Source organism: Vicugna pacos, chromosome 28 (assembly GCF_048564905.1).
Source record: "Vicugna pacos chromosome 28, VicPac4, whole genome shotgun sequence".
NCBI classification, from domain to species: domain Eukaryota; kingdom Metazoa; phylum Chordata; class Mammalia; order Artiodactyla; family Camelidae; genus Vicugna; species Vicugna pacos.
The window spans coordinates 12,170,136-12,196,744 of NC_133014.1; the positions used below are offsets into that span (position 1 = coordinate 12,170,136).

Sequence of the window (26,609 nt, forward strand, 5' to 3'; positions counted from 1 at the left end):
CTTGCCCCCCTAAAAACTTCTTAACCTTTGTTTTCTCTATGTTAAATACTCCTCTTCATGATCCTCATTAAAGAAATAAGAGAGTACAAAAAAGATAAGACTTGCTTTTTTCTAGGCGAGCTTTTGTGCAGATTACTTTGTGACACTGCCTGTGTGCGTGAGGCATTGTAGTGGGTTCTTGGGTTAATAAATGGGTGCAGCATGGCTCCTACCCTCAGGAGCTTGCATTCAAGTCAGGGACTCAGCATGTAGAGTGATCTGTTTTCTTCTCTCTCCTTTGCCCGTTTGAATCTAACCATCCTTCAAGACCTAGTTCAGTTCCCAAAACCTTCATGAAATCCTCACCAGCTCAAACTCCCAATGATACTCCCTTTTTTGTTTTCAAACTTCTTTTATATTATTTAGCAATAGAATATGTAGAGTTTTATACTTTGTTTTGTCTTAACAGGATTTTAAATTCTTTGTACACAGGAATTATTTTCCTGTTATCTTTTGAATCTTACCAGCACATAATGCACTAGTAGGTTCATAATCGATGCTGAAAGGTTTGCTGATTCCCTTTACTCAGAGGCTTTTCAAGCTACACTTTTCCTTAAAAAAAAAAAAAAAGAAGTGAAAAAGAAAGAACCAAAAATATTACAAAAAGAGAGCTTGCTTTTCCTCTTATACAGCTGCCAGGTATTGATACTGCTTTTGATCGTTAACAGGTTATGTGTTTGGGGGGAGAGGGTGTCTTTCAAGTGCTAAGGAAATTTACCAGGGGAAGACAACAGCAGAGACGAGCGAGCCAGCTCATCTGGCAGCCCAGCTGTTTCCTTACAGTTTCCTCTCTTACAGATACTGCAGGAGAAGAGGCTGGGTACGATCCACGCTCATAATGTCCGTTCCACAAACGACTACTTCTAAAGGGAAGGTCATGCTTAAAGAATACAGTGGGCGCAAGATTGAAGTAGAGCACATTTTCAAGTGGATTACTGCTCACGCAGCTTCTCGGATCAAAACCATTTATAATGCTGAACGTTTGAAAGAAGAATGGAATAAAAGTGATCAATATTGGGTAAAAATATACCTATTTGCAAACCTTGACCAACCCCCAGCATTCTTCTCTGCACTAAGTATAAAGTTTACTGGAAGAGTTGAGTTTATTTTTGTAAATGTGGAAAACTGGGACAACAAGAGTTACATGACAGATGTTGGTGTACATAACATGCCATCGTACATACTTAGAACTCCGGAAGGAATTTACAGATACGGAAACCACACAGGCGAATTTATATCCCTTCAGGCCATGGATTCATTTTTGCGCTCAGTACAACCTGAAGTAAATGATTTGTTTGTTTTGAGCTTGGTTCTAGTTAATCTTATGGCCTGGATGGACTTATTTATCACGCAAGGAGCCACCATAAAGCGATTTGTGGTTCTCATAAGCACTTTAGGGACTTACAACTCTCTATTAATTATTTCCTGGCTACCTGTGTTGGGCTTTTTACAGCTCCCTTACCTGGATAGCTTTTATGAATACAGCTTGAAGTTGCTGCGATACTCCAACACAACCACACTGGCTTCGTGGGTGAGGGCGGACTGGATGTTTTATTCTTCACACCCAGCCTTGTTCCTTAGTACATACCTTGGCCATGGGTTACTAATTGATTACTTTGAGAAGAAGAGACGGCGCAACAACAATGATGAAGTGAATGCCAATAACTTAGAATGGTTATCAAGTCTGTGGGACTGGTACACCAGCTACCTCTTCCACCCGATCGCATCTTTTCAGAACTTTCCTGTAGAGTCTGATTGGGACGAAGACCCTGACTTGTTCTTGGAGCGCTTAGCTTTCCCCGACCTTTGGCTTCACCCTCTGATACCGACTGATTATATAAAAAACTTGCCAATGTGGCGATTCAGATGTCTTGGAGTCCAGTCTGAAGAGGAACTGTCGGAGGGTTCTCAAGATATTGAAAATGACTCAGACAGTGAGAGCACAGACACTTCTAGCAGTGAGAAGGAAGTGTTTGAAGATAAACAAAACGTAGTTCACCATTCTCCAGGAAGAGCAAGTCACTGTGAGGCTGAGGCTTGTTCGTGTGCCAATAAATATTGTCAGACCGGCCCTTACGAAAGGAAGGGGAGGTCATATGGATCGTATAACACTAACGAAGATATGGAGCCTGATTGGTTAGCGTGGCCTGCTGATATGCTGCACTGTACTGAATGTGTTGTTTGCCTAGAGAATTTTGAAAATGGATGTTTGCTAATGGGGTTGCCTTGTGGTCATGTGTTCCATCAGAATTGCATTGTGATGTGGTTGGCTGGGGGCCGACACTGTTGCCCTGTTTGCCGGTGGCCTTCGTATAAAAAAAAGCAGCCATATGCACACCACCAGCCCTTGTCAAATGATGTCCCATCTTAACCATGTGCAATTTGTCCTTTATAAGCTTTGAGTATCTTACAGCTTGCCTTTTTAATGTTAGTCACAATGTTTTTGTGGTTTGACGTTTAGTTTAATGTTAGTGCAGTGACAGGAAATACACATTATGCTAATGTTGGTGACAATTATTTGGTTGCCTTGTGTGTCGATTTGAATGCATACTTAATTGTGAAAGTTTTTATTTACAACATTGGAAATTCTGAAGTTAATGTTTTTTTGGAAGCACAGAAGAAGTATGATAGAAATTATCCTAGCAAGACTTGACAAGGTAGGATCAAATTCTAATGGAATTGAGGTGGTTTCTTATCCTAAATGTTTCCTCCCTTTTTACAATCTTTGTCCAGCACCTCTTGGTTGAATAATGTATGCTCTGAGACATGAAATTAAAACAGACCTATGAAATAAATTATTTTAAAACCAGAACATTATAGCTTTTCCCATGTTAAATTGTTTTTGATAAAGTGGCTGTGAGCGCTAAGTGCTTGTCTGGTTTGTTAATTCACAGGTAAGTCAGATGATTCTTAACTCTTGTGGGGAAATAAAAAAGACAGAAATTACGTTGCTGACACCAGCCAGAGGTGATGTTAGTCTGCCTTTTAGCTTGGTTAGCTTTGATGGGAAGAAGTTTATGGTCGGCTTTATTTTAAGTAGTGAGTCATTTATGAGTGTATTCTGGGAAATAAAATCACCTATAGCATATTAGCCACATAGATTACTTTATATATTTTTCCTAACTTTTTATTTTGAAAAAAATTTTAACTACAGAAAAGTTGGAAACAGTACAGTGAGCATCCGTTTATCTAATTCACCAAGTGTTTGTATTTGGTTACATTTGCTTTATCTCTTCTTTCTATGTGTGTAATCTTTATCCTTTTCTCTCTTTCTTTTTTTTCTGATCCCTTTAAAATAAATTTTAGTCATCATGATGCTTCCTTCCCGCTAAGTATATCACTGTGTATCTCCTAAGAACCGGACTTTTTTTTACATAACCACTACACCATTATCAAACCCAAGAAACTTAACGTTGATTTAATAGTATCCAGTATACAATTCAAATGCCCTAGTTGCACCCAAAATATTCCAGATCGCTATATGGTTTTGTTTTTATTAGGAACTCAAAGTTTATGCATTGGGTTTATTCTCCTTTCTTTCATTCTCTTCTCTAGAGCAGTTCCCCTGCCCACTCCACTGCTCCCCCCCAATTTTTTTAAAAGTGTTTTCTGACATTTTTTGAGAGTACAGGCCAGTTGGCTTATGGAAGGTTCCGCATTTCTGGATTTGTCTGAGTGTTTCTTCATGATTCAATCTAAGTTAAAGAATATTGCCTCGATGATACATATTTCCCATTTGTATGGCATCAGGAGGCACAGGCTGTCAGTTCATCCCATTGTTGGTGATGTTATGTTTGGTTAAGGTAGTATCTGCCGTATCTTTGCACTGTAAGGTGTTTTTCCACCTGACAATCAAGAAGGAAACTGTGAGGCCTTGTGAATATTCTGTTCTTCAACAACTTTTAACTCAATGGTGTTAGTGTTTGTTGATGATTATTAGCCTGAATCAGTTATTCAGTAGGAGTTGTGACACGGAGATTTTCTAATTCCATCCTTCATTCTACGTTTATTAGGTGGCTTGTGTGTGTGTGTGTGTGTGAAGAAGAGCTTCCTGTTTTTCCATGTTGTACTTTGAAATACTACTGCAGACTCACAGATTCTCTTTATATTCAATGTGTTAAAATTTATTGTTCTTTCTAATGCTCAGATCATCCCAAATTTGGTTAGGGGAGCCCACCTCAGCCAGCTCTCGTGCCCTATTGACATGTCCCTTTTAGTCTTGAACACTTCTTCATTTTTTGACACAAGGTATCCAGGCTTGCTTTGTATTTTCCCTGGCCCAACTCTGTAGTCAGTCATTTCTTCAAAAGATCCAAATTTCATGGGAGACTTTTAAACTCACTTGCCGACTGCTCCTCAAACTGGTAAGAAAATTAGATTTTCTCATTTTGAATTGCTGTTGGATTGCTAACAGAAATATTTTTTTTTTCTTCATGATCCACCGAGCCTCATTTTCATGCAGTAATGGAAATAAGGGCTAGCAGTTACTAACTTTGTATTAACACTTGGGAGCTTTTTAACATTTTTAAGTAAGAGTAGAAACACTGCTGCTTGTGCTCGTATTTTCCTTTTGAAAAAAAGTAATCATGTTATTGTAAATGTTAGTGTTTCCCAGAGTTCTGCTGTTGGTCCACTGTTACTCTCTCTCATGATTTCAGCAGATGTTCCAAAGCGACATGTCCAGCCAAAGGTGCCCTCCCCAGATCTACAGCTTTATGTACAGCTATCTGCTGAACAGCTCCTCCTGGAAGGACTTAAGTAATTAGTAAGTGTCAAACAGTTTTTCATTCTCTCACCACACCCCCCCCCAAACCTCCCTAGTCCTCCACTTAAGGTTCTGATTTCAATTAATACATATAATATTGTCCATTTGCAGTGTACACAAAGTACAGATATTTTAAAAGATAAATAAAATTTCTTCAGCATCCAGGGGCACACCACACTTTGGATTCTACAGGCACTCGGAAATATTGCCAGTTTGGTTCCAGACCACCGCAATAAAGCAAATATCGCAGTGAAGCAAGTCACACAAAATAGTTGGTTTCCCAGTGCGTATACATTATACTGTAGTCGATTAAGAATGCAACAGCATGTCTAAGAAAACAATGTACATACCTTAATTTAAAAAATACTTTTTTGCTAAAAAAATGCTATCGTCTGAACCTTCAGCAAGCCGTAATCTTTTGCAGTATAGTACTAGCCTAGCAGACAAACCCATCTCCTTAACTCTGGCTCACAAGGCCCTTCAGAACCTGTCCCCGCCTGCCTCTCAGACACAGGGTGACACTCTGTACTACTTGTCTGTTCCGGTCTATGCTCTAGTTTTTCTCAGCGTGATGCTTGGCTATCCCCTCTGCCTGGCGTTCTCACCCCACTTCTCTGCTTTGTCTGGCTAGATCCCACCTTCTCCAGGAATTCTACACCTTCCTACCCGTTTTTTCTTTCCCCATCAGGCTTATAAAGAAACAAAGATACCTTTACAGCGAACGCTCAGGTGGTGGTCACCCTACTCGAGTGATCAAACTTAGCACCGCCAACAGTGGAGCAACCTCATTGCTTCTGGCCCTTTCTTGTCATGTGCCCTTCTTATTTCCCAGTGATACCTTGCACGTCCCTGTCATCCTGAGCTGTACTGTGTAACTGTGGAAATCTAGGTACATGTCTTTTTCAGGTGAACTTTAAGATATGAATTGTGCTTTATGCATTAAATATCAACATGCATGGCATAAAATAGAGATAATACCTTCTGAATGTTAGACATGCAATGAAAACATTACAGTGAGGTCAGGGAGGAAATAATTGCCAGAGGTCCAGGTCTCCAGGGAAGCTTGACTCATCCCTTAATTGTTAAGCATAGCAAACAGTGCTTTTGTCCAATTCTCCTGGAGGTAAAGAATTGAAGGAAATATTCAAGGTTGACAGACTCTAAACTTCAACTGTGTTTAAAAAGAAAGTTTGAATTTTTAGAGCAACTTACTGAATTAAAGATTACAAGCTTGTGGGTTTTCTAGTTACTGAACTTTCTGGTTAACTGCAGGAGTGGGGCACATGTTTGTGTTCTGCTCAAGAGTTTTTCTTCTGTCTCTGATTATTTTTTTGTGTAAGTCTTTTCTTTCTTTAAGGAGTAATGCTATAATCTACTGTTTTATCTTTAACATATTAGACTCAGAGTAGATATTCAATAAGTAATTGTTGGCTTGAATTTTAAAAACCTATTTTAATATTGCCTTTTACTAGACTTTTTAACCACCCATCTAGTAAAGGTGGGATATAAAGCAAAAGAAACTTTATTTTTAGTAGCCATTAATAGTGACAAAGATACTGATATTTATGGCCTGCTCCAAGACAGAAATCTTGATTTTTTTCCTGTAGTCACATACTTTTTTCTACCTCTTCTTTAGATTATTTGGGAGTCTGGAAGTCTATTCATGTAATCTTTCCCCTTGCTCCCTTATTTTCCCCCTTGGCCATTTCATTATTCCTTAAAATGCTACCAAAGGGACAAAAGGTACAGAGGGAACGGTTGAATCCTTTTTGCTATTGAATCTAATTAAAAACTTGGAGAAGAAAAAATGGATTTAATTGTAAAAATGTTATTTTTGAATCATCTGTGTTTTAATCATTCTGTTCTTGTTCTTTGTTGTCAATAATTTAAGTACATTGATCTATGATAAATTTAGGCAATCTCTTTGCTTTACTTTTTTTGTACCGTCTTCTCACCAGAAGTTTTTATTGGTTCATATACAGTTCATTTTACTTTCTAATATCCTCATGCAACAGGTAGAATGGAAGGAATTCCCAAGGAACAGATGATCAGAACTCAGCACAACCAAGATAGCTGAAGAAGTGACTAGGACACAGCTTTCAAATTCAAATGTCTTTAAGAGGACCTAGGGAACCAGAGTCTGAGTAGGTAGTAGTGGGGGCAACAGCATGTAAACTCCAACTAATGGTATTTTGATTTTTTTTTTTAAGAATATGTCAATCAAAGCTGCTAATGGTGTCTTTATAACCTCTGGATAAGATTCTATCTGCCTCTTTTTCAGGGCTCTTTCTACCATATTTTAATTTAAAACTTTGCATTCGTAGAAAACACAACTATAGGAAACTGCCTATTGTCAAAATTATATCATCCTTCACGCAGGTGCTAAATGCAAACCTGTTGTTCATGTTCTCCTGGTTTAAGTGCATAATGGAATAGGCTCTTCACACTGTGTGTTAAACAAGTGGTGCTTGAGTATTCTTATTCACAGTCTGTTTTAAAACACATTCTTAGTATTGACAAAGACGATACTTAATTGAATTTATAGCATATTTATCTAATAATTAAGAAAAAAGCTTAAAAATATAGAGGTACCCAAAAAGATGGGTGCACTACATGTTTCCTTTTTATTTTCAACTTTACTGAGATATGACATATATTGTTATGTAAGTTTAAGGCATAAGACATGTCGATTTGATGCATTTATATACTGCAGTATGATTACCACAGAAAGATTAGCTAAACTATCATGTCATGTAATTCCCAGTTTTTGGTGTGGTAAGAACATTTGAGATCTACTCTCTTAGCAACTTTCAAATGTATAACACAATATTGTTAACTGTAATCACAATGCTTTGCATTAGGTCCCCAAAACTTACCTCCTAACTGGACATTTGTACTCTTTGACCAGCGTTTCCCCATTTCACTACCCTCCATCCCTTGGGAACCACCATTCTATTCTCTGTTCCGATGACTTTGGCCTCTTTTGAATTCAACATGTAAGTGATTACAGTATTTGCCTATCTCTGACTTACTTTACTTAGCATATTGCACTTAAGATCCATCCACGTTGTCACAATCAGCAGTTCCTTCTTTCTCATGGCTGAATGATATGCCTGTGTGTGTGTGTACCACATCTTAATCCATTCAACCACTGATGGACCTTAGTGTTTTCTTATAAGCATCTACTGAATGAATAAAGAACCATGCCGATGCTTCCTCAGAGAGAATTTATTCTTTACATAGAGTTTGAAGAGCTTGGTGATCTAGCTTCCCAAGCTGTAGAACAGAGGCGACCCGTAAAGAGACTACGAAGTGGGGGTCGGAGTGGAGCCTGGCAAGTGTAGTCAAAATAGTTGGATAGGAAGGTGTAGAGGGTATTAAGAAAAAAAAAAAAAAAGACCAAAACAAAAAACAGTTGCTTGTGGCCAGATAGTACAGTGGCAAGTAACTTCCTGAGAGGATATCACTGTCTTGCCAACAATGACGGTGTCGTCAAGAAAAGCGTTTTATAGGTACCATTTGCACAGGAAGTCAGGAACACTCATTTATGACATTCAGAACAGTTAACTTTAAACTGTTTCAACAAAGTGAAAAGTTTCCATTTCCTGGAAAACTCATTTAGGAGGATGGAGTAGGAAAGACAGAAATCGCATTCCTTGGCTCCTTTATAAAAGGTTAGTGCCTGACAGTCTGACCAGGTTTGCCGCAAACCATGCAATCAGTTGTGTCACAGAAAAAATGACCTCCATATACAGTGTGTATTTAGTCAGTGCTACGACTGTTAGTAAAATTCTACAAGCTTTTTTTCACTTGGGAATGTATTCTGAGAACATCGATTTGTCAGTCAAGAAGCGTCTAGTGACACGTTTCCACCTGGGTAACTAATTTGGAGTTTTAGGAGGTCCTTTCACAAAGACAAAGTAGGGCTTCAGACACAGTAAAAGGGAAGTTAGAACTCTGATATTTTCAGGGATGCTTTTGTTTTATTGTTTAAATGCTTTCCATCTAGTTTTACTTACTTCCTGAGCCAAGTGGCTAAAACAATAGGTTTCTGTAACAAAATGCGTCATGCTGACTCCCAGCTTTGTTGCCAGAGGCCTGGATAGAAGGGATCACTTAAAGTGCCAAACCCAGCAGTACCTTGGGCTTTTACAACACTACTGTGCAAATTATTTGTTAGTGGTGAACGTGGTGGGCTGTGATCAATGCTGATGCATATTGCTTTGCTGTAACAGCAACTTGGTCTTTTTTAATGAAGAAAAAGAGTGGTTCTTACAGTTTTCTTGTCTAAAATAATAGAATCTGAGAGTCTGAAGGGAACGTGAAGGCCCTTTTGTTGAATCTTCTGCCTTAATTCAGATTGTTGATGTCCCTGTTGTGAGTGAACTGGCACGCTCATCATCTAACAAAAGACGTGCTACATTTGCAACAATCTGTAAACAGTCCACCTACAAGGACACAGCAAGAAGGCCAAGCCAGGAAGAGAGCTCTCACCATGCTGGCACTTACCTTAAGACTATCAGTCTCCAGAATTGTGAAAAATTTCTGTTTAAGCCACCCAGTCTATGGTATTTTTGTTATGGTACCCCGAACTGACTAATACAAACACCACGGAACAACAGAGGCAGAGATCGGAGTGATGCAGTGATGAGCCAAGGAAAGCCAATGACCAATGGCCATCACCAGCACCCAGCAAAGGGCAAGGAACCACTCTCCCCAGAGTCTCAGAGGGCGCATGGCCTCCTGCTGACACCTTGATCTTGGATTTCTAGTCTCCAAAACTGTGAGGGAATAAATTTTTGTTGTTTTAAACCATCTAGTTTGTCATACTTTGTTACAGCAGCCCTAAGAATCTAATACAAGAGTCAGGGTAAGGTTAGTGGAGGAAGGTCGGAAATGGGCGGGAGGTCACTCAGCGTCTTTCTTTGCCTTGTTTCAAATCATAAACTGTTGTTAGCAGCCCCTCACACCTGAAGGTTAGTCAGAAATTAAGATAAATCCACTCCAAAATTATTACATAAGGTGTTGGAGGGAATTCAATTTCCCAAAGGCCAATTTATATCTAACATTTTCAGAATCCATCTGTTGTATAAAACAACGTGTATGTTGTGTTTTTTTTGGTCAAAATTCCTACCCGGAATTGGATTGTGACTTTCTTGCCCAGAGCATTTCACTTAACAATCTACCTGGTGAACAGGGAGCAGCTGTGAGTCAGAAAGCTCCCGACGACAGGAAGTTTTACCAAAACGAGCAAGGACAGACTGGGGGATGGAGGGAAAACAGCCCTTTTGTATTTTTCACTTCCAACTCAGGGAAATATTTAAAGCATTAGGCACTGAGGCACCTTTCAAGTCAAGGTTATGCTTCTATTTATAATGTTTTTCAGGGATCAGAATGTACATAAAACCTTTAAAAAGGTGTGTGAATAAAAGTCTATGTGAACATATGGCAAGGGAGTGTGATCCTGTTAAACACTTGCTGTGTTTGGCAGGAGTGAAGAGCTAGAACGCCTGCTCACTTAGTTCCTCCCACCCTCTCAGATGCGAGTCTCAGCAAGGGGAGGATCTGGTGCCTGATTCCCGAGGTCCATGTAGGAAGGACAAATCACAGCCAGTGTTATCCAGCGTCTAGGCGACATCAGGACATGAATGGAGGCTATGTATGTGGAAGATGCACAGGGCCCTTCCAGTCACTGAGCAGCAACTGCACTGTCTTCTCAGGGCTCCGTCAGCAGCTCTGTGGGCTCTGTGTTTCAGTGAGGTCCCCATGCCAAGTGAAACCTTCCTCCACGTTCTGTGGGGCCTCTCTGTCTTTCATGACCAACTTCAGAACAAGTGTTACTTTAGGAAATGAAATGACTGTTGCCCAAAACCTCCACCCAGTAACCTGGAAGGCTCTTAGGCACATGCTGTTTCTTTTCCACTAGAAACTCTTCGTATCTCTGCTGGCTCATCCTTCAGGCCTCAGCTAATACAGGCACACCTCGGAGATAATATGGGTTTGGTTCCAGAGCACCGCAGTAAAGCAAACATTACACTCAAGCTTGTCTCATGAATTTTTTAATTTCTCAATGCATATAAAAGTTATGTTTACACTATACTATAGTGTATTAAGTGCAATAGCATTATGTCTAAAAAATAATGTACATACAAAAAATACTTTATTGTTAAAAAATGCTAACCATCATCTGAGCCTTCAGTGAGTTGTAATTTTTTTTGCAATAGTAACATCAACGATTACTGATCACAGATCACCACAACAAATATAATAACACTAAAAAGTTTGGAATATTACAAAAATGGGACACAGGGACACAAAGTGACCAAATGTCATCGGGAAAATGGTGCTGATAGACTTGTTTGATGCAGGATTGCCATACACTTTCAATCTGTGAAAAACGCAGTATCTGCAAAGTGCAATAAAGCAAAATATGCCTGTGTATCACCTGCTCATGCAAGATTCACTGATTACCATGTTCTTTTTATAGTCAGTACTTTACACATTTCTAGTTATTCACTCAATTTATCAACATTTTTTAATACCTGTCCTTCTTATCAGATTGTATGAGGTTCTCTTTTGTTCACTGTAGTTTTCCTAGAGCCTGGCACATAGTAGACATTTGATAATATTGTTGACTAGTTGAAAGTCTAGTTCCTCCCACCTGAAAAATTGCAGCCTTAACAGTTCATTCTCAAAAAAAAAAAAAAAAAAAGGGAAGAGGGATGTGGAGAAGGAGACAAAAAAATTTCCACAGATCTCTCATTTTCAAAGAGCTCCATCACATTAAAAAAAGAAAAGCAAGCAAAAAAGCAAGGCAATTCAGTAGAAAATGGGCAAAGGATATGAAGAGGCAATTCACAGAAGAAATTCAAATAGCCAACAAAAGTACAGAAAGATGCTCAACTAGACTAGTAATCAAAGGAAAATTAAAGACAATATTTTATACCCTTACATTGGCAAAAATGTAAAAGATTGATAATATTCATTGTTAGCAAGAATTTAGGGAATAGGGTGCTCTCACACACTGTTCGTAGTTCAAGTCGTGCAGCGTGTATGAAGAATACTGCTAGTACTTTAAAATTTTAAACTGTGTCTATACGTATTATCAAAAGGGAAACTTGTAAATCACTTAATGTCATACAATAGGGGAAATGGTTAAATAAATGTTAGCACATTTCTGCTTTGGAATCCCTTAGCTATAGATGTTAACATCAGTGAAAATCTATGCAAATTTTTTAAAAAAGAAGATTGCAAAACATTATGATTCCACTTAAGAAAAAATATATAAAGAAATATTCTCCAAAGGAAAGCTCTCAAAGAATTCACATCAAGTATTTAGTATTATAATCATAAATATTCTGAGACCTTTTCACGTGAGGAAGTGAGAATGGAGGCTTTACTTTTTACAATGAACATGTACTGCTACTTTTAAAAAGCACTTTACTGAAGTATGTTGACATGAAGTGTGCATATATAAGGTGCCTAATTTTTTGACATTGTATTTATTTGCGAAACCATCACCACAATCAAAATAATATCTGTCACCCCCACATCTTCCTTATATCTCTTCGTTATCTCTCTTTTGGAACCAACCCGTCACCTAGCAACCACTGAGCTCCTTTCTGTCACTATAGATAGTTTGCGTTTTCTAGAATGTTACATAAATGAAATCATAAAGAATGCACTTTTTTTTTCCTGGCTTCTTTCACTTAGCATAATTATTTTGAGATCCATCTATGTAGTTGCGTGTATCAACACTGTGTTCTTTCTTACTGCCAAGTAGTATTCAATTGTACGGGTCTACTGCAATTGGTTTATCCATTCACTTGTTGATGGACATTTGGATTATTTCCAGTTCTGGACAATTACAGACAAGTTTGCCTGTACCAGTCTTTGCAAGGACATATGGATGCTTTTGCTCCTCTTGCAAGTCAGCTAGCAGTGGGATGGCATGAGACAGATGTTTAGCATTTAAAGAACGTGCTAACTAACACGTTTTTGTGACTAGGTGATGGTGGTGACAACAGAGGGGAGGAGCAGGTCTGTGAGAGGAAGGTCAACCCAGACCTGCTGTATGCGAGGTGCCCACGGGGCAGAAGGGTGAAGCTGCTGCGAAAGTGGTCGTAAAAGTACCTTGTCTGGGTGGAGATACAGAATTCCGGTTTAAGTGAGCAGAAACAGCTGTAGTCACCAAGTGTAGCCCAATAAATCCGCCTCTTTCAGATGAGTCGCCTCAGGAAAACACACCTGACTCGCGGCCGGGCCCAGAACCCCCCTCCCGGACAGCGCGCCATTGCGTCAGTCTTTCCGACAGACCTCCGCCGGCCCGTCTGCGCATGAGCGCGGCGCACGCGCACCGGGCTGCCTGCGGCCGCTCCCCGCTCCGGCGTCGGGACTCCTCTCCGGTCCGCGGCCCCGCCCTGGCGGCTGCCCGTGACCTGCCTGGGCGCAGGGAACGGCAAGCCGGAAGGGGTAAGGCGAGTTCAGTTCGCCATGGGGCTGTTTGGAAAAACCCAGGAGAAGCCGCCCAAAGAGCTGGTAAGGGCTACGGCGGCGGCACCGGAGTGGGTGGACTCCCGTGGGGCGCAGTGGAGTTGGTGAGCGGCTGGACACTTTCCCCCGCGGCCGGCCAGGTACCGCTCGGCCCCCATTTCCGGGGCCTCCCACTCGACCGAGGGGCCGGAGGAAGTCTCTGCGGAGACGGCCGTGGCGGAAGAGAGCCCCGGCCCCTCAGCTCTCCGCGAGGGAGGCGAGGGCTGGGCCAACAGTCCCTCAGCCGCGGCACGGGGCGCCCAGGCAGCAGCGGCGTCCCGGCCCCCTTGGAAGCCCCCTCCCCCGCGCGCGTTGGTACGTGCCGCCCGGAGCCTTTCCTGCCGCAGGCCCCGCCCACTCGGCCGGCCCCCGACCGCGGGCGGACCTGCCCCTGCCCCTGCCCCTGCCCCGAGCTCGGTGCCTGGAGGACCCCGTCCCCGCGGCGGGGAGGTCCGCGCACCTGCCGCCCCGTCCCCACCCACCGCGCCGTGTTGACAGGGAGGCTCGGGTTCCTCTTTCCCCTGCCCTGCAACTTCATGTTGACACCGGACACACAGTTAGGTCAGAGACCCGTCTCGGAACAGTGGTACCGAAGATGGGAGCTCTGGATCTGGCCTAGAATTCTGAATCTCTGTTAACTGAGATCACCTCCGGATGACGTGGAGCGGATAAGAGCACCCTGCAGAGTCAGTCTGCCTCAGTTTGAATCCTGGTTCTCCACGTATCAGCTTTGTGACCTAGGGGAAGTTCATTTCTCTGTCCCTTCGCCTTGTATGTCAAGTAGGAATAACAATAGTATCGCTTCAGAGTCATTGAAGATGAAAGGATGCTAAGTTTTAGCCAGTAGTGCTAGTTAGGGTAAGTTCTTCATCTGTTCTATAACTTGCTTACAAAGTGCAGACCAACAGCATCAGCATTACCTGGGAGCATGTTAGAAATCTTGGGCCCTACTCAAGGCCTGTTGAATCATAATTTGAATTCTGACAAGATCTGCAGTGATTAGTATGCACATTTAAGTTTCAGAACCGTTACAGCACCCGATACAAACTTACACATAATGGGAAAAAAATCCCTAAAATCTTTCATTTAATGAGTGATCTCACCTGTTCAGTTCTGGCAGGCATATTTTTAAAACCAATGTCATGTATCATGAAGTTACTGGCACATAGTGTATGTGTTGATGTTGATGGTTGAAGAACAGCAGGTACTCAATAAATATTAGTTCCTTTAGACAATTTACTCAATTTTATGCCCTTGTAAAGTAAAAAGTGGGGAGCTGAAATGACGTAAGAGTGTGACATTACTTTGCAAACCGTAGAGCATTATATAGGTGCACATTTTGTAGCATGTGTGTATTCTGAGATGCTTGTTATTAAAAATACAAGTATATTTTTGATGTTAGGGAAAGATTATTACCTTCAATGTTTGGCCTCAGTTTTGCCATTCATGCAATGAGAAGATTCAGGGAAAACAGTTGCATTACTATTTAAAGTGATCTCTAGTCTGTGTATTAGTTGCACTGTGCTTAGACTGTTTTTGAACTATACATGTAATTGCTAAGAGCTCAATGTCCATATACGCTCCCAGTAGGGTATCCTACCTGGGAAAGAGAATTAACACTGAAAAATCACAGAGTTGGTGCATGAGATTTTTAAATATGCCTGCCAGAGGGATATTACATAGTTGTCATTTAGGCCATGATGACAAGTAACATGAAGCAGGATGGATGGATAGATAGATAGATAGATAGGTATGTCAAATGGGTGGTGTGCTCAGAGCTTTGGTGTAGTATGCAGCACAGAGTAGGTGCTAAATAAATGATTGAGTAATGAATTAGTATCAGAATGAGATTAAGTGAGGTTTGAAGTCCAGTGGTCCTAAGGGGGGCAGTGTTTCAAGGGGTACTCCAAGGAAACATTAGCTGTATAAGGGGCTTTATAGTCCAAAGTCTTTGCCCCTCAGGCACTTTGATAGAGACATCTTAGTGGTGAAACTTGTTCTGAAAGTGTCCAAATTAAGACTAGATTGGGCCTACTGAGGATGAGAAACCTTGTCATCCACTTAGGGAGCTGAGACTATCTTGGGATAGAAATCAAGAAGACATGAGATTTTGCTGAAAAGAGATTCTTCTCTTGAACTTGAGGTTCTGCTGGAAAATCGTGCTGTCCTTACTTAGGGACTTCACTGATTTAGTCTTTGGGTGGAGAATGAAGTCACCTTTTATAGCATCAGAATTCTTAAATCATAGAACTAAGTTATGTCCTTAGACTGGGTCATAACTCATGGTTGTGGGATGCTATCAGAAGAGGAAAGAAAATGAGAAGGGGAGATGGAGAAAAAGCTTCATTCCCTTAGCTCATGCAACAAACTTGCATTGATATATTTTAGTGTCCATTTTGTTGGACATCAGGTTTGCAAAAACAGACACTGGATGACAACTTCAAAGAATACCAAGGTTTGGGGGACACTGACATGTGAACAAATGCTTTTACTTTAGGGTAAATAAGAACAGTAATACAAGTATGTATAAGATCTGTGATGTCACAGTGGGGGAGTAGTTAACTGCTCAGAATGGGAAGAGGATCTGTTCAGAGAGGCTCTCTGGGTCTTGTCATAAGAGGCATTGGCCAGGTGGATAGGCTGGTATAGGACTGGGAAAGGAGAGGCGTTTCGAACAAAGTAAACTGCAAATGTGAGGTATAGAACTGTGGAGCATAGGTTAGAGGAACCAGAAGAAGTTCAGAGTGGTTGAAAGATGAAATACTGTTGAATCTGAGTGGGATGCAGGAGGATGGCGGCAGTGGTAAGATGTAAAATTGGAGAGGTAAGTAGAGGGCAGATTGACAGAGGCCTGTGTGTCATGCCTACTAAGGGTGGGGAGCATTCAGAATAGCAGTTTGGAGGGAAGAGACCTAGGTATGGAGGCCAGTTAGTGGTCCAGGTGATAGACGATGCAGGTCTCAACTAAGAGTGGGGATAGAGAGGATAGAATGAGTTTTAGAAATATTTAGGTTGTATAGTCAGCATTTGCTGATCTTCTAGATGTGAGGCAAGAGTGCAAAAGAGATTCTTAGTTTTTCTGTTTAACATCACCCCCAGCCAAATCTGTCGTCCCCTCAGTGTTGGTATCATGAACTGAAATTGAGAGAATTCAGGAAAGGAGCAGGTTTGATGGGATGGTGGTGGTAGAGAGGAAGACTCCACAGAGTGCAGTGTTAGAATTTAGGAGATCAGGTAAAATATTAGGAAAAGGGTTATCTGGGGAGAATATTTTTCTTTTCTACTTTGTCTCCTAAGCAAAATTGTAAGCTTCTTGAGCACAAGAATCATGTTTTTCTTTATCACCCACTGAGCCAGCACAGTGTGGAACTCTCAGTAACAGTAAGGTGCCTATCAAATATTTGCTTGATTAGGAGAAGAGATGGTGAGAGAAAATGCTTGCACATTTGAAGTGTACACTAACTGACCGTCTTGTGTATGGCCATCTGATAGTGACCACAATAGGCAATTTTTGACCTAAGTTCACTTAACATTTGTTGCTTTGGGCTGATTTCCGGTTTTATGTGTGTTTTAAATCTTGAAGGCTACACACAATCCTAGTTTACCTGGTTTATCTTCAGGGAGAAGAGCTAGATAGCAGAGGACCAAAAGTGGGAGGAGAACTTACTTTTCACTGTATACCTGTTTAAGTCTACTTGGGCTGCTATAATAAAATACCATACACTAGTGGCTTATATACAGCAGAAATTTATTTCTCACAGTCCTGGAGGCTGGGAAGTCCAAAATCAGGGCACCTGCAGATTCAGTATCTGATGAGGACCCGATTCCTAGTTCATAGATGGCCGTCTTTTCACTGTGCCCTCACATGGCAGAAGTGGGGGATCATGCTTTCTGGCGTCTCTTTTATAGGGACATCAAACCCATTCATGAGGGCTCTGCCCTCGTGACCTCATCACTTCCCGAAGGCCCCACTTCCAAATACTGTCACGTCGGGGATTAGGTTTCAACATAAGAGTTCTGGGGGGACACAAACGTTCTGTCTGTAGCAGCAATTTGTGCACCCTAGCCTGAGACCTGGGATCAGCTATTTCTCCAAGGAGCACTAGGTTTTTTATTGGGGGAGGTATTTAGGAACCAAAATTTAGGTCTGCATAGTGCTTATTACTACTTAGTGTTTTTGCTTCTAGGCCTTTTAATTAGAAGAAATACATTCTTTAAAAAATTGTGAGGGTGATTAGAGATTAGGTTGTTTTGAGCCAACCCTCCAGCTGGAAATAACTAGAAGAGCTAGATAAGTGGGCGGAAAGGTAGAGCTTAGGGTAAAGTGCATGCCTAGCATGCACGGGGTCCTGGGTTTAATTCCCAGTTCCTCTGTTTAAAAAAATAAAACAAATAAATAAACCTAACATCACCTCCCCCCATTAAAAAATTTTTTTAAGAAGAGCTAGATAAAAAGTGTAACTATTTGAAATCACTGAAAGCTACCAAGACCATGAAGAACTGTAAAAGCAAGATCCAAGAGAAGAGGGAAGCTCAACTACATGAGCCCAATTATTTGGGATGACTTTTCCCCTCTAAAGCAATCCTATAATTCCTCAAGCACTGGTTGAGAAACTGAGAATTTGAGGAGAGCTTTTGACAGGCTCTGTGGTTAGAAGGGTTCAAAAATTGGAGTTTAGGCCACATCAAGAATAAGGGACCAAGATTAAGTACATCCCCAGGGCTTTGGGTTGGGACTCTGAAAGGATACACCTTACCAGTGACAGTGAGCTGGGAATAAACTGGCTTTTACAAAGACAGGTCCAGTTTCAGATCATCCCTGTCTCTAATTGGATTCATTAAGCTTAATTAAGAACCAGTTGCCAGGGTTCTTAGACTAGATGTTTGCCAGAAGGAAATTAATCTTTCTCTGGAAGGAGATAACATCATCTGAGACAAGTTTGTCCTGTGGATTTCATATACAAAGATTAGAATTAAAAAAAAGAAATAAAAGACATTGATTTATAGGAAGTCTTATATATTTTGGATACCAAGTCTTTTAAATGGTTTTTCTTTGTTACCATTTATATGATTACAAATATCTTCTCCAAATGTGTGACCTTTTTCCTTCCTTTAAATGGTGTTTTATGATACATAAAAATTCTTAATTTCAATGTAGTTAAGAATATCATTCTTTTCCTTTATTGTTGTAGATTTTTGTGTCTTGTTTAAGAAACCCTTTCCTAATCTGAAATCATAAAGGTTTTCTCCTATATTATCTTCTTAAAGTAACAGTTTTGCATTCTATATTTAAGTCTTCAATCCACTTAATTAGTTTCAGTGAAGGATGGGAACAGAGATTCAATTGTTTTGTTTTTCCGTTTGGTTTACCATTTGTCTCCACACTATTTATGGAAAAGACCTTTTTTTACTTTCCTGTGCCTAGTTTGCTTGGCATGTAGTAGATTCTGTAAATGAACTTGACTCTAGATTCCTTAGAGTTTTCACAGCATACTGCCTAATTTACAATTTGATTTTTCTTTATATTGTACTCTTGTTTATGTTTGGTTTAACCTATTCATTGTAAATGCTTTTCATTTATTACATTTATTTGGTTTAACCTATCAATTGTAAATGCATTTCACTTATTACTAAAACCCTGCTGGTATTAAATAAAGATTTGTTAAATTTTCTTTTTCCCAAAGGTTTTCAATTTCCTATTGTTGATTGTAGTGATCTTTACATTTATGATTTCATGTTTGCGTTGTTTTCTTGCGCTCTTTGTACTGGACTGCATTTTACCCCAGCAGACCATTAGAATCGCCTGGAGAGATTTGAGGTACTACCTATCATTTGGGCTCTAGTACCAGCCCAATTAAATTGGTATTGTTTAAGTGTCCCAAGTGACTTCTGTGTTCAGTCAGGTTGAAAACCCCAAGATCTGGAACATTGCTGGATAATTTTAGTTATTCCTATTTTCCTTAGGTAAGATTTTCTTTCACAAAATCCCTTTTGGTTTGGTACATTAAAAAAATATTTTGACTGGTTTTATGAACCTTTTTCTCTTTGACATTTAAAAACATGTATAGAAGGTTTCTGTATATTTTCGGTAAGTGTTTTTGTTTTTGATGGTTGAAATTTATACCCCTTCTTCACGACACATATTCCATCCAGTTAAATTCAGCAGATAATTATTTAGCATCTGCTTTGTGCCGGACGTTGTGCAAGGGCTTGGTGAATAAGAAAAAGTCTTTGACCTTCTCGAGAGTACAATCTATAATGTGTATACACATTAATATCATTAGTATATTAGTTATATATAATTATATTAGTTTAATACAGTTAATGTAATGTTTACAAAAGAGAGGAGGTACAGGGTAGTGTGTAGTTATTCTACAAGGGGGTTTAACCTATCTTAGGGGTCAAGGAAGGCCTCCCAAAGTAACATTAAGCTGAGACTTCAATACCAAGTTCAGAAAACATGTTCTTTAACTATTTTTCTGACTGTTGTTAACATTGGGGAAAGAAATATTTCCTGGTGATTGTGTGAAATTGTTCTTTCAGCTCGTTGCCAATTTCTGTGTAAATATTGCTCCAGTTCATGCCTCAATGCTTCTGATTCTAGACATACTTCACCACATATAAACATAAGGTAGAATTTATCAGATTTAAGTTGTTAATAAAATGGAGATTGAGCTTAATTAGTATTATCATGAAGATTTGAATTAGGTAATTTAAAAACTAGTTTGCTTCAGTTGTGGGGAAAAAAATCTGTTTGTTATATGACCAGTTGAGTATATTTGTGTGGGTCTAATTCTAGGCTTTCTATTCTGTTCCATTGGTCTGTGTGTCTGTCTTTTGGCCAACACCACTCTGTCCTGAATCCTGTAGCTTTATACCATAGTCTTGAAATTGAGTAGTGGGCACTCCTCCAACTCTCTCTTTCTTTGCTGTTATCTTGGCTATTCCAGGGCATTTGCCTTTCCATATAAAATTGAGAATCAGTTTGTTGACATCTACAGAATAGATTCTGGTGATTTGGAAATTGCTTTCAATCTTCAGATGAAATTGGGAAGAATTGATACCTTAATGATGAGTCTTTCAATTCATGAACATGGAATATCTCTCCATTTATTTGTGTATTCTTTGATTTCTTTCATCAATCTTTTAGTTTTCTGGTATACTGGAAAGCAGTTAACTTCTGTATATTAACCTTCTGTCCTACCTTGCTATACTTGCTCATTAGTTCCAGATTTTTTTTTAAATCTATATGTAGAAAATCAGGTCGTCTGTGAAAAAGACAATTTAATTGCTTTATTCCAAATCTGTATACCTTTTATTTCCTTTTCTTATTGTACTTCATTACAATGTTGAATAGTAGTAGAGAGAGATGATTGACTTCTGTGTTCTTGATCTTAGGGGGAAAGCTTCTAATTTTCTTGCCATTAATTACAATGTTAGCTATAGTTTGTGGGGAGGTGCAGTTTCTTAAAAATATTAAATTGAGGGGGTTTCCTTTTATTCTGGTTTGTGGAGAGTTTTTATTATGAGTAGGTATTAGATTTTGTCAAATGCTTTTTCAGTGTCAAGTCATTTTTCTTCTTTAGCCTTACGGATTATGGTGATTGATTTTTGAATGCTGAACCAGCCTTTCATACCTGAAATAAATCACACTTGATTGTTGTTTATAATTTTTACATATTTTTCATTCAATTTGCTAACATTTTGTTGAGGATTTTTGCATCTATGTTCATGACAGATACTGCTCTGTAATTTTCCTTTCTTGTAATGTCTTTATCAGATTTTCTTTTTCCCTTCTAATACATTTTTATTGAAGTACTATCAGTTTACAATGTTGTGTCAATTTCTGGTGTACAGCACAATACTTCAGTCACATAGAAACATACATTCGTTCTCATATTCTTCTTCACCATAGGTTACATTAGTATTTGCAAATCTCCAACTCCCAATTTATCCCTTCTCATCCCCTACCCCCAGTGGTAACCATAAGTTTGTTTTCTATGTCTGTGAGTCTGTTTCTGTTTTGTAAATAAGTTCTTTTGTCTTTTCTTTTAATTTTTTTTTTTAGATATCACATATAAGTGATATCATGTGGTATTTTTCTTTCTCTGGCTTACTTCACTTAGAATGACATTCTCCAGGTTCATGCATGTTGCTGCAAATGGCATTATTTTATTATTTTTTATGGCTGAGTAGTATTCCATTGTATAAATATACTACAACTTCTTTATCCAGTCATCTGTCAATGGACATTTAGATTGTTTCCATGTTTTGGCTACTGTAAATAGTGCTGCTGTGAACATTGAGATGCATGTGTCTTTTTGAATTAAGGTTCCCTCTGGATATATGTCCAGAAGTGAACAGTGCCTGGGACTAGCAGATACTCAGAAAACATTTGAATGAATGTATGAGCCATTTCCTGCTCTGTCTGAAAGTTCTGGTTTGATTATAACAGTGTCTTCAAATTGCTTCATGTAACACCCAAAATAATTTTTTGTACATGTGTACCCCTTTTTACAGCTAGCTGTAAGTCAGCATTTTATATTTTTTATCGTAAGTTCAGATAGAGTTGCATAGGATATGATTTTTGGCATATTGTAAATATTGTGTTTAAATAAAATTGTTACATTACTCTTAAAAATACCACAGCAATTTGATACCTGTCAGTATCATTTAAAATATGTACACACAAGTTCTTATTTATAGTCATTTTTCATCATTTTCTTTTCTTGAAAAGAGACTTTCCATTTATTTCTTTTTCACTTTCATCCATAGATTTCTCCTTAGTCTAATACTTTTATGCTTGAAATAACTTATTAATCATCTTATTACACTTGAAACAAAAATATGTACTTATCTTTTATGGTAAAACATTCAGAAAACTAGGAATAGAAGGAAACTTCCTTAACTCGATAAAGGGCATTGATGAAAAACTACAGCTAACGTTGCATTTTATTATACATTATTAATTGTGGAAAACTGAAAGCTTTTCCCCTGAGATCGGGAACAAGACAAAGATACCTACTTTTGCCACTACTATTCAACATTATATTAGAAGGCCTAGCCAGAGCATTTGGGCAAGAGGAAGAGAAGGTATCCATGCTGGAAAGGAAGAAGTAAAAGTTTTTATTTGCAGATGACATGATTCCAGAAATAGAAAACTCCAAAAAATCTTCATGCACCAGAAAACTAGTTATCAGTGAATCCAGCAAAGTTGCAAGTTTCAAGATAAATACTTAAAAAATCAGTTGTGCTTTTTATACTAGCAATGAAAAATATAAAAACAAAATTAAATATGTCATTTTCAGTAGCATCCTAAAGGATAAAATACCAAGGGATAAATTTAACCAAGGAAGCAAAACACTTTTTTACACTGAAAACTACAAAAAATTACAGAAAGAAATTCCAAGTTTACGGATTTCAAGACAATGTAGTTAAGATGGCCGTACCACCAAAAGTGATCAGCAGATTCAGTACAGTGGCTATCAAAATTCCAAATGCCTTTCTTGCAGACATGGGAAAGTTGAACCTCAAATTCATATGGTATATAACAGGTCCCAAATAGCCAAAAACATACTGAAAAAGAAAAACAAATTTGGAGGACTCACAGTTCCTGATTTGAAAACTTAACTACAAAGTTATAGTAATTACAGTGTGGTATTGTTATAAATTCTATAGAGTTAGGCATGAATCAGTGGAATAGGATTGAGAGTCCAGAAGTAAACCTGTACACCTGTGGCCACTTGATTTTCTATAAGGCTGCCGAGATCATTCAGTGGGAGGAGGATAGTCTCTTCAACAAATGGTGCTGGAGCAAGTGGATGTCCACACGTAAAGAAATGGAGCTGGGCCCCTACCTCACTTCATATGCAAAAATTAACTCAGACTGGCTCAAAGACCCAAAGTGTTTGAACTAAAACCATAAAACTCTTAGAAAAAAACATAGGGGTAATCCTTCATGACCTCATATCTGTCAATGGATTCTTAGCTATGACACCAAAAGCATAAGCAACAGAAGGAAAAATAGATAAATTGAAATTCATCAAAATTAAAAGCTTTTGTGGATCAAAGGATATTATCAAGAAAGTGCAAAGATAACCTATAGAGTGGGATATTATATTTGCAAATTATATATCTGATGAGAGTCTATGCTGAGAATATGTGAAGACCTCATACAACTCAACAACAAAAAGACAACTGAACTTTAAAACGGATAGAAGAAAAAAATAGACATTTCTCCAGAGGAGATACACAAATGATCAACAAACATATGAAAAGATAGTCAACTTCATTGGTCATTAAGGAAATGCAAATCAAAATCACAATGAGGTGATTTGTTTAAGCACATCCAACAGATTGACTGTAGTCAAAAAATTGGAAGATAACAAGCATTGGCAAGGATGTGGAGAAATAGAAACCCTTGTATATTGCTTGTGGGAATGTAAAATGGTGAAAAGAGTTTTGGAGTTCCTCAGAAAGATAAAATAGAATTACCATATGTGAGCAATTCCATTCCTAGGTATATATGCAAAAGAATAGAAAAAAGGTACTCAAATACTTGTTCACAGATGTTCATAGCAGCATTATTAACAGTCACCAAGACATGGAAACAACCCAAATGTCCATCAGTGGATGAATAGATAAACAAGTCATGTGGTATGTACATACAATGGAATATTATTCAGCCATAAAAAGGACTGAAGTATTGATAGATGCTGCAACATGGATGAACCTTAAAAACACTATAGTAAATGAAAGACTCCAGACACGAAAGGCCACATACTGTATGATTTCTTTTGTATGAAATATCGAAAATAAGCATATCGAAAGACATAAAAAAGCAAATTAGTTGACAGGGAATGGAGGGAATGGGGGAGGGTAGATACAGTGGAGGATTATTTACCGGGTGTAGTGTGTTCTTCTGACACGTTGAAAAAGTTATGAGACTACATAGAGTTGGTGATTGCACAACATTGTGAAGGTACCAAGTGCCACTGAATTGTACATTTTAGAATGGCTAAGTGTAGGGGGTTAGGGTATAGCTCAAGTGGTAGAGTGTGTGCTTAGTATGCACGAGGTCCTGGGTTCAATCCCCAGTACCTCCTCCAAAAAAAATAAGCCTAATTACCCCCCCAAAATTAAAATAATAGAATGGCTAAGTGTAGTTTATGTGAATTTCACTTAAAATGTATGTAAATCTAACATTAATTTTTTAAATATATAACCATATAGTTTTAAGTGCTTTAACATTTTGTTTGGGTAGAGTTATTATAGTTGTTGCCTCATAAATGTTTTATAGATTTTGTTAAATAATGATTTTAATTAAGTCATTAAAAGTGAAATTTGTTGGAAATGTGTCTTCTCTTAATAGTATGGATTTTTTAATGCTGTTTAGTTCATGTGTCCATGGTTGAGTGTTAAAGCGGTCAGCATCAGTTCCATTCCTGTTCTATGTTATTGTTATTTTAACCTTAAATTCCACAACCATTGTTTATCGTAAAGGTGACCCTCGGTCCTTGTGATGGGCTTACTGGTAGGATTTCTGGTAACAGTCATGGGCACCAGGGTATCAGACTTCTGGATTTGCAGGGACAGGGGTCAGCTACCAGCAGGGTCCAGTCATACTGGATGAGGGTATCTTTGATCTTCTTGGGAGCCTATCTACATATTTCTGGTGATAGACCACCGGGGTTTTAGAGATGGGACTGGTGGATTGCGCGGGTCTAAGCTGTGTGACCCCCACCCTTCACATGGACACCAAGGTCCATGACAGCTAATTGCTCCTTGCCCAGAAGCAGAACCGGTGACGGTAGCATGTACTGCAGCCGTGCGTGGTTGGATCGTCTCTGGGGGTCACCGTTCATCTGATGAGACTGTTGCCCTCTTCGCAGTGTGCCACAGCGGTGGCCACCTTTTGCATCCAAAGACCTGGGCCAATAGCAGAGGGCTTCTGGATGCCATTGGTGCGGGTGTAGACAAGAGATCCTCATTGTGAGGCTCCTCACCTGGAAGAAAGCCCTATTTTATGTTTAATTAAACTCAAGTGCTGAGATACATTGTTAATATAAATAAGTAGATGGTAGTGGAAAGAATTTTTTTACGTCAGTGTCACTTAGTTCTTTGAACTTCTGTGTTGTATGCCAAAAAGCCCATATGGATTTAATGTAAAATTTAGTTTTAATGGTTTATCAAACTGACAACTCAGATTTTTCTTCAGTATTTTTGAAACTGAAGAATTAGGAAAAATGCATAAGAATTTGATAATCAGAGTCATTCACTGCTTTCTCAATGTCTACACTGCTATTTCTAGTAGGCTCTGTTTAGTGCTTCAGAGGTTTTTGCCTCTCAGGGAAATCTGTCATGGTAATAAGACACATAGGTTAGAGGAATATATTTCTTTGGTAAAATGGTAAAGCATTATTGTTAAAGGAGAGAAGGAAAAGGTGAACTCTTATGATGCAGGCAGAGTAGTTTTTAAAATAATTATGTATAGAAGTTGAAAATCTTCTGATGCTCAGAAACCTCTCATAGCCCATGTACCTCTTGAAAAGTCTTTATATACCTGCAGGGTCCTGAACTCTCTCTGAGATCTTGTATAAAGTGCTTCTTACTGCCTTCAAATACATAGTTTGAGACTTCAGTGTACTGTGAATAAAAAGATGAAAAAAAATAGAATTTGGCCCTAAAGCTCTTTCTTTCAAAATGGCTTTTATTGATTTTATTTTTAGATTGTGTCTGGAATAAATGTAGAATTAATGTAAATTTCTTTAAAATTTGGTGAATTGGGAGTATTTGCTTTTCTTATAATTTTCTAAAATTTTTCCCAGGTCAATGAATGGTCATTGAAGATAAGAAAGGAAATGAGAGTTGTTGACAGGCAAATAAGAGGTAAATTATCATTTTATGTCTCCTATTCCTTATCCTCTTGATATATTTTGCATTCATAAAAATGAACTGCATCTCCATCTGTAGGACATAGTTTTATAGTAATGATTTATAACTGTCTTAATTATTTTGCTTTCTAATTATTATAAGAAAAACCAAGATATAATGAACTCAAAGACACTTTACATTTTACAAGAACTAAATCTTTTCTCTGGCCTGGAATTCAGCTATTCAAGGTAGAAGGGCCACGTTCATCCAAGATTTCCTTGAGTCCGGGTTAGTGTTGGAAACAAAGCAGGTGCTCACATTCTATGATAGATAGAGTAATGGCCTCCTAAAGATGTCATGTCCCAATTCCCAGAATCTGTGAATATGTTATCTTACACGG

General features: G+C 38.8%; 1 protein-coding gene and 1 pseudogene across 5 annotated transcripts in view; one reads left to right on the forward strand and one right to left on the reverse strand.

The window, feature by feature from the left end:
• The window catches only part of LOC102528507 (charged multivesicular body protein 3), a 54,428-nt gene that overhangs the window by 16,187 nt on the left and 11,632 nt on the right, over positions 1–26,609 (forward strand). Inside the window, exons 1-2 of one of the 5 annotated variants that reach the window (XM_072951516.1) lie at positions 13,160–13,342; positions 26,164–26,224. In XM_072951516.1, coding sequence (XP_072807617.1) covers positions 13,298–13,342; positions 26,164–26,224 — 106 coding nt within the window. In that variant the 5' untranslated portion in view covers positions 13,160–13,297. Of the gene's footprint in view, positions 1–837; positions 2,852–13,159; positions 13,343–14,077; positions 14,195–15,982; positions 16,161–26,163; positions 26,225–26,609 lie in introns of those variants that run through there. The other 4 variants (XM_072951518.1, XM_072951517.1, XM_015238784.3 and 1 more) reach the window with 4 other exon arrangements.
• On the reverse strand, positions 24,864–25,297 carry LOC102528759 (small ribosomal subunit protein uS9-like; annotated as a pseudogene).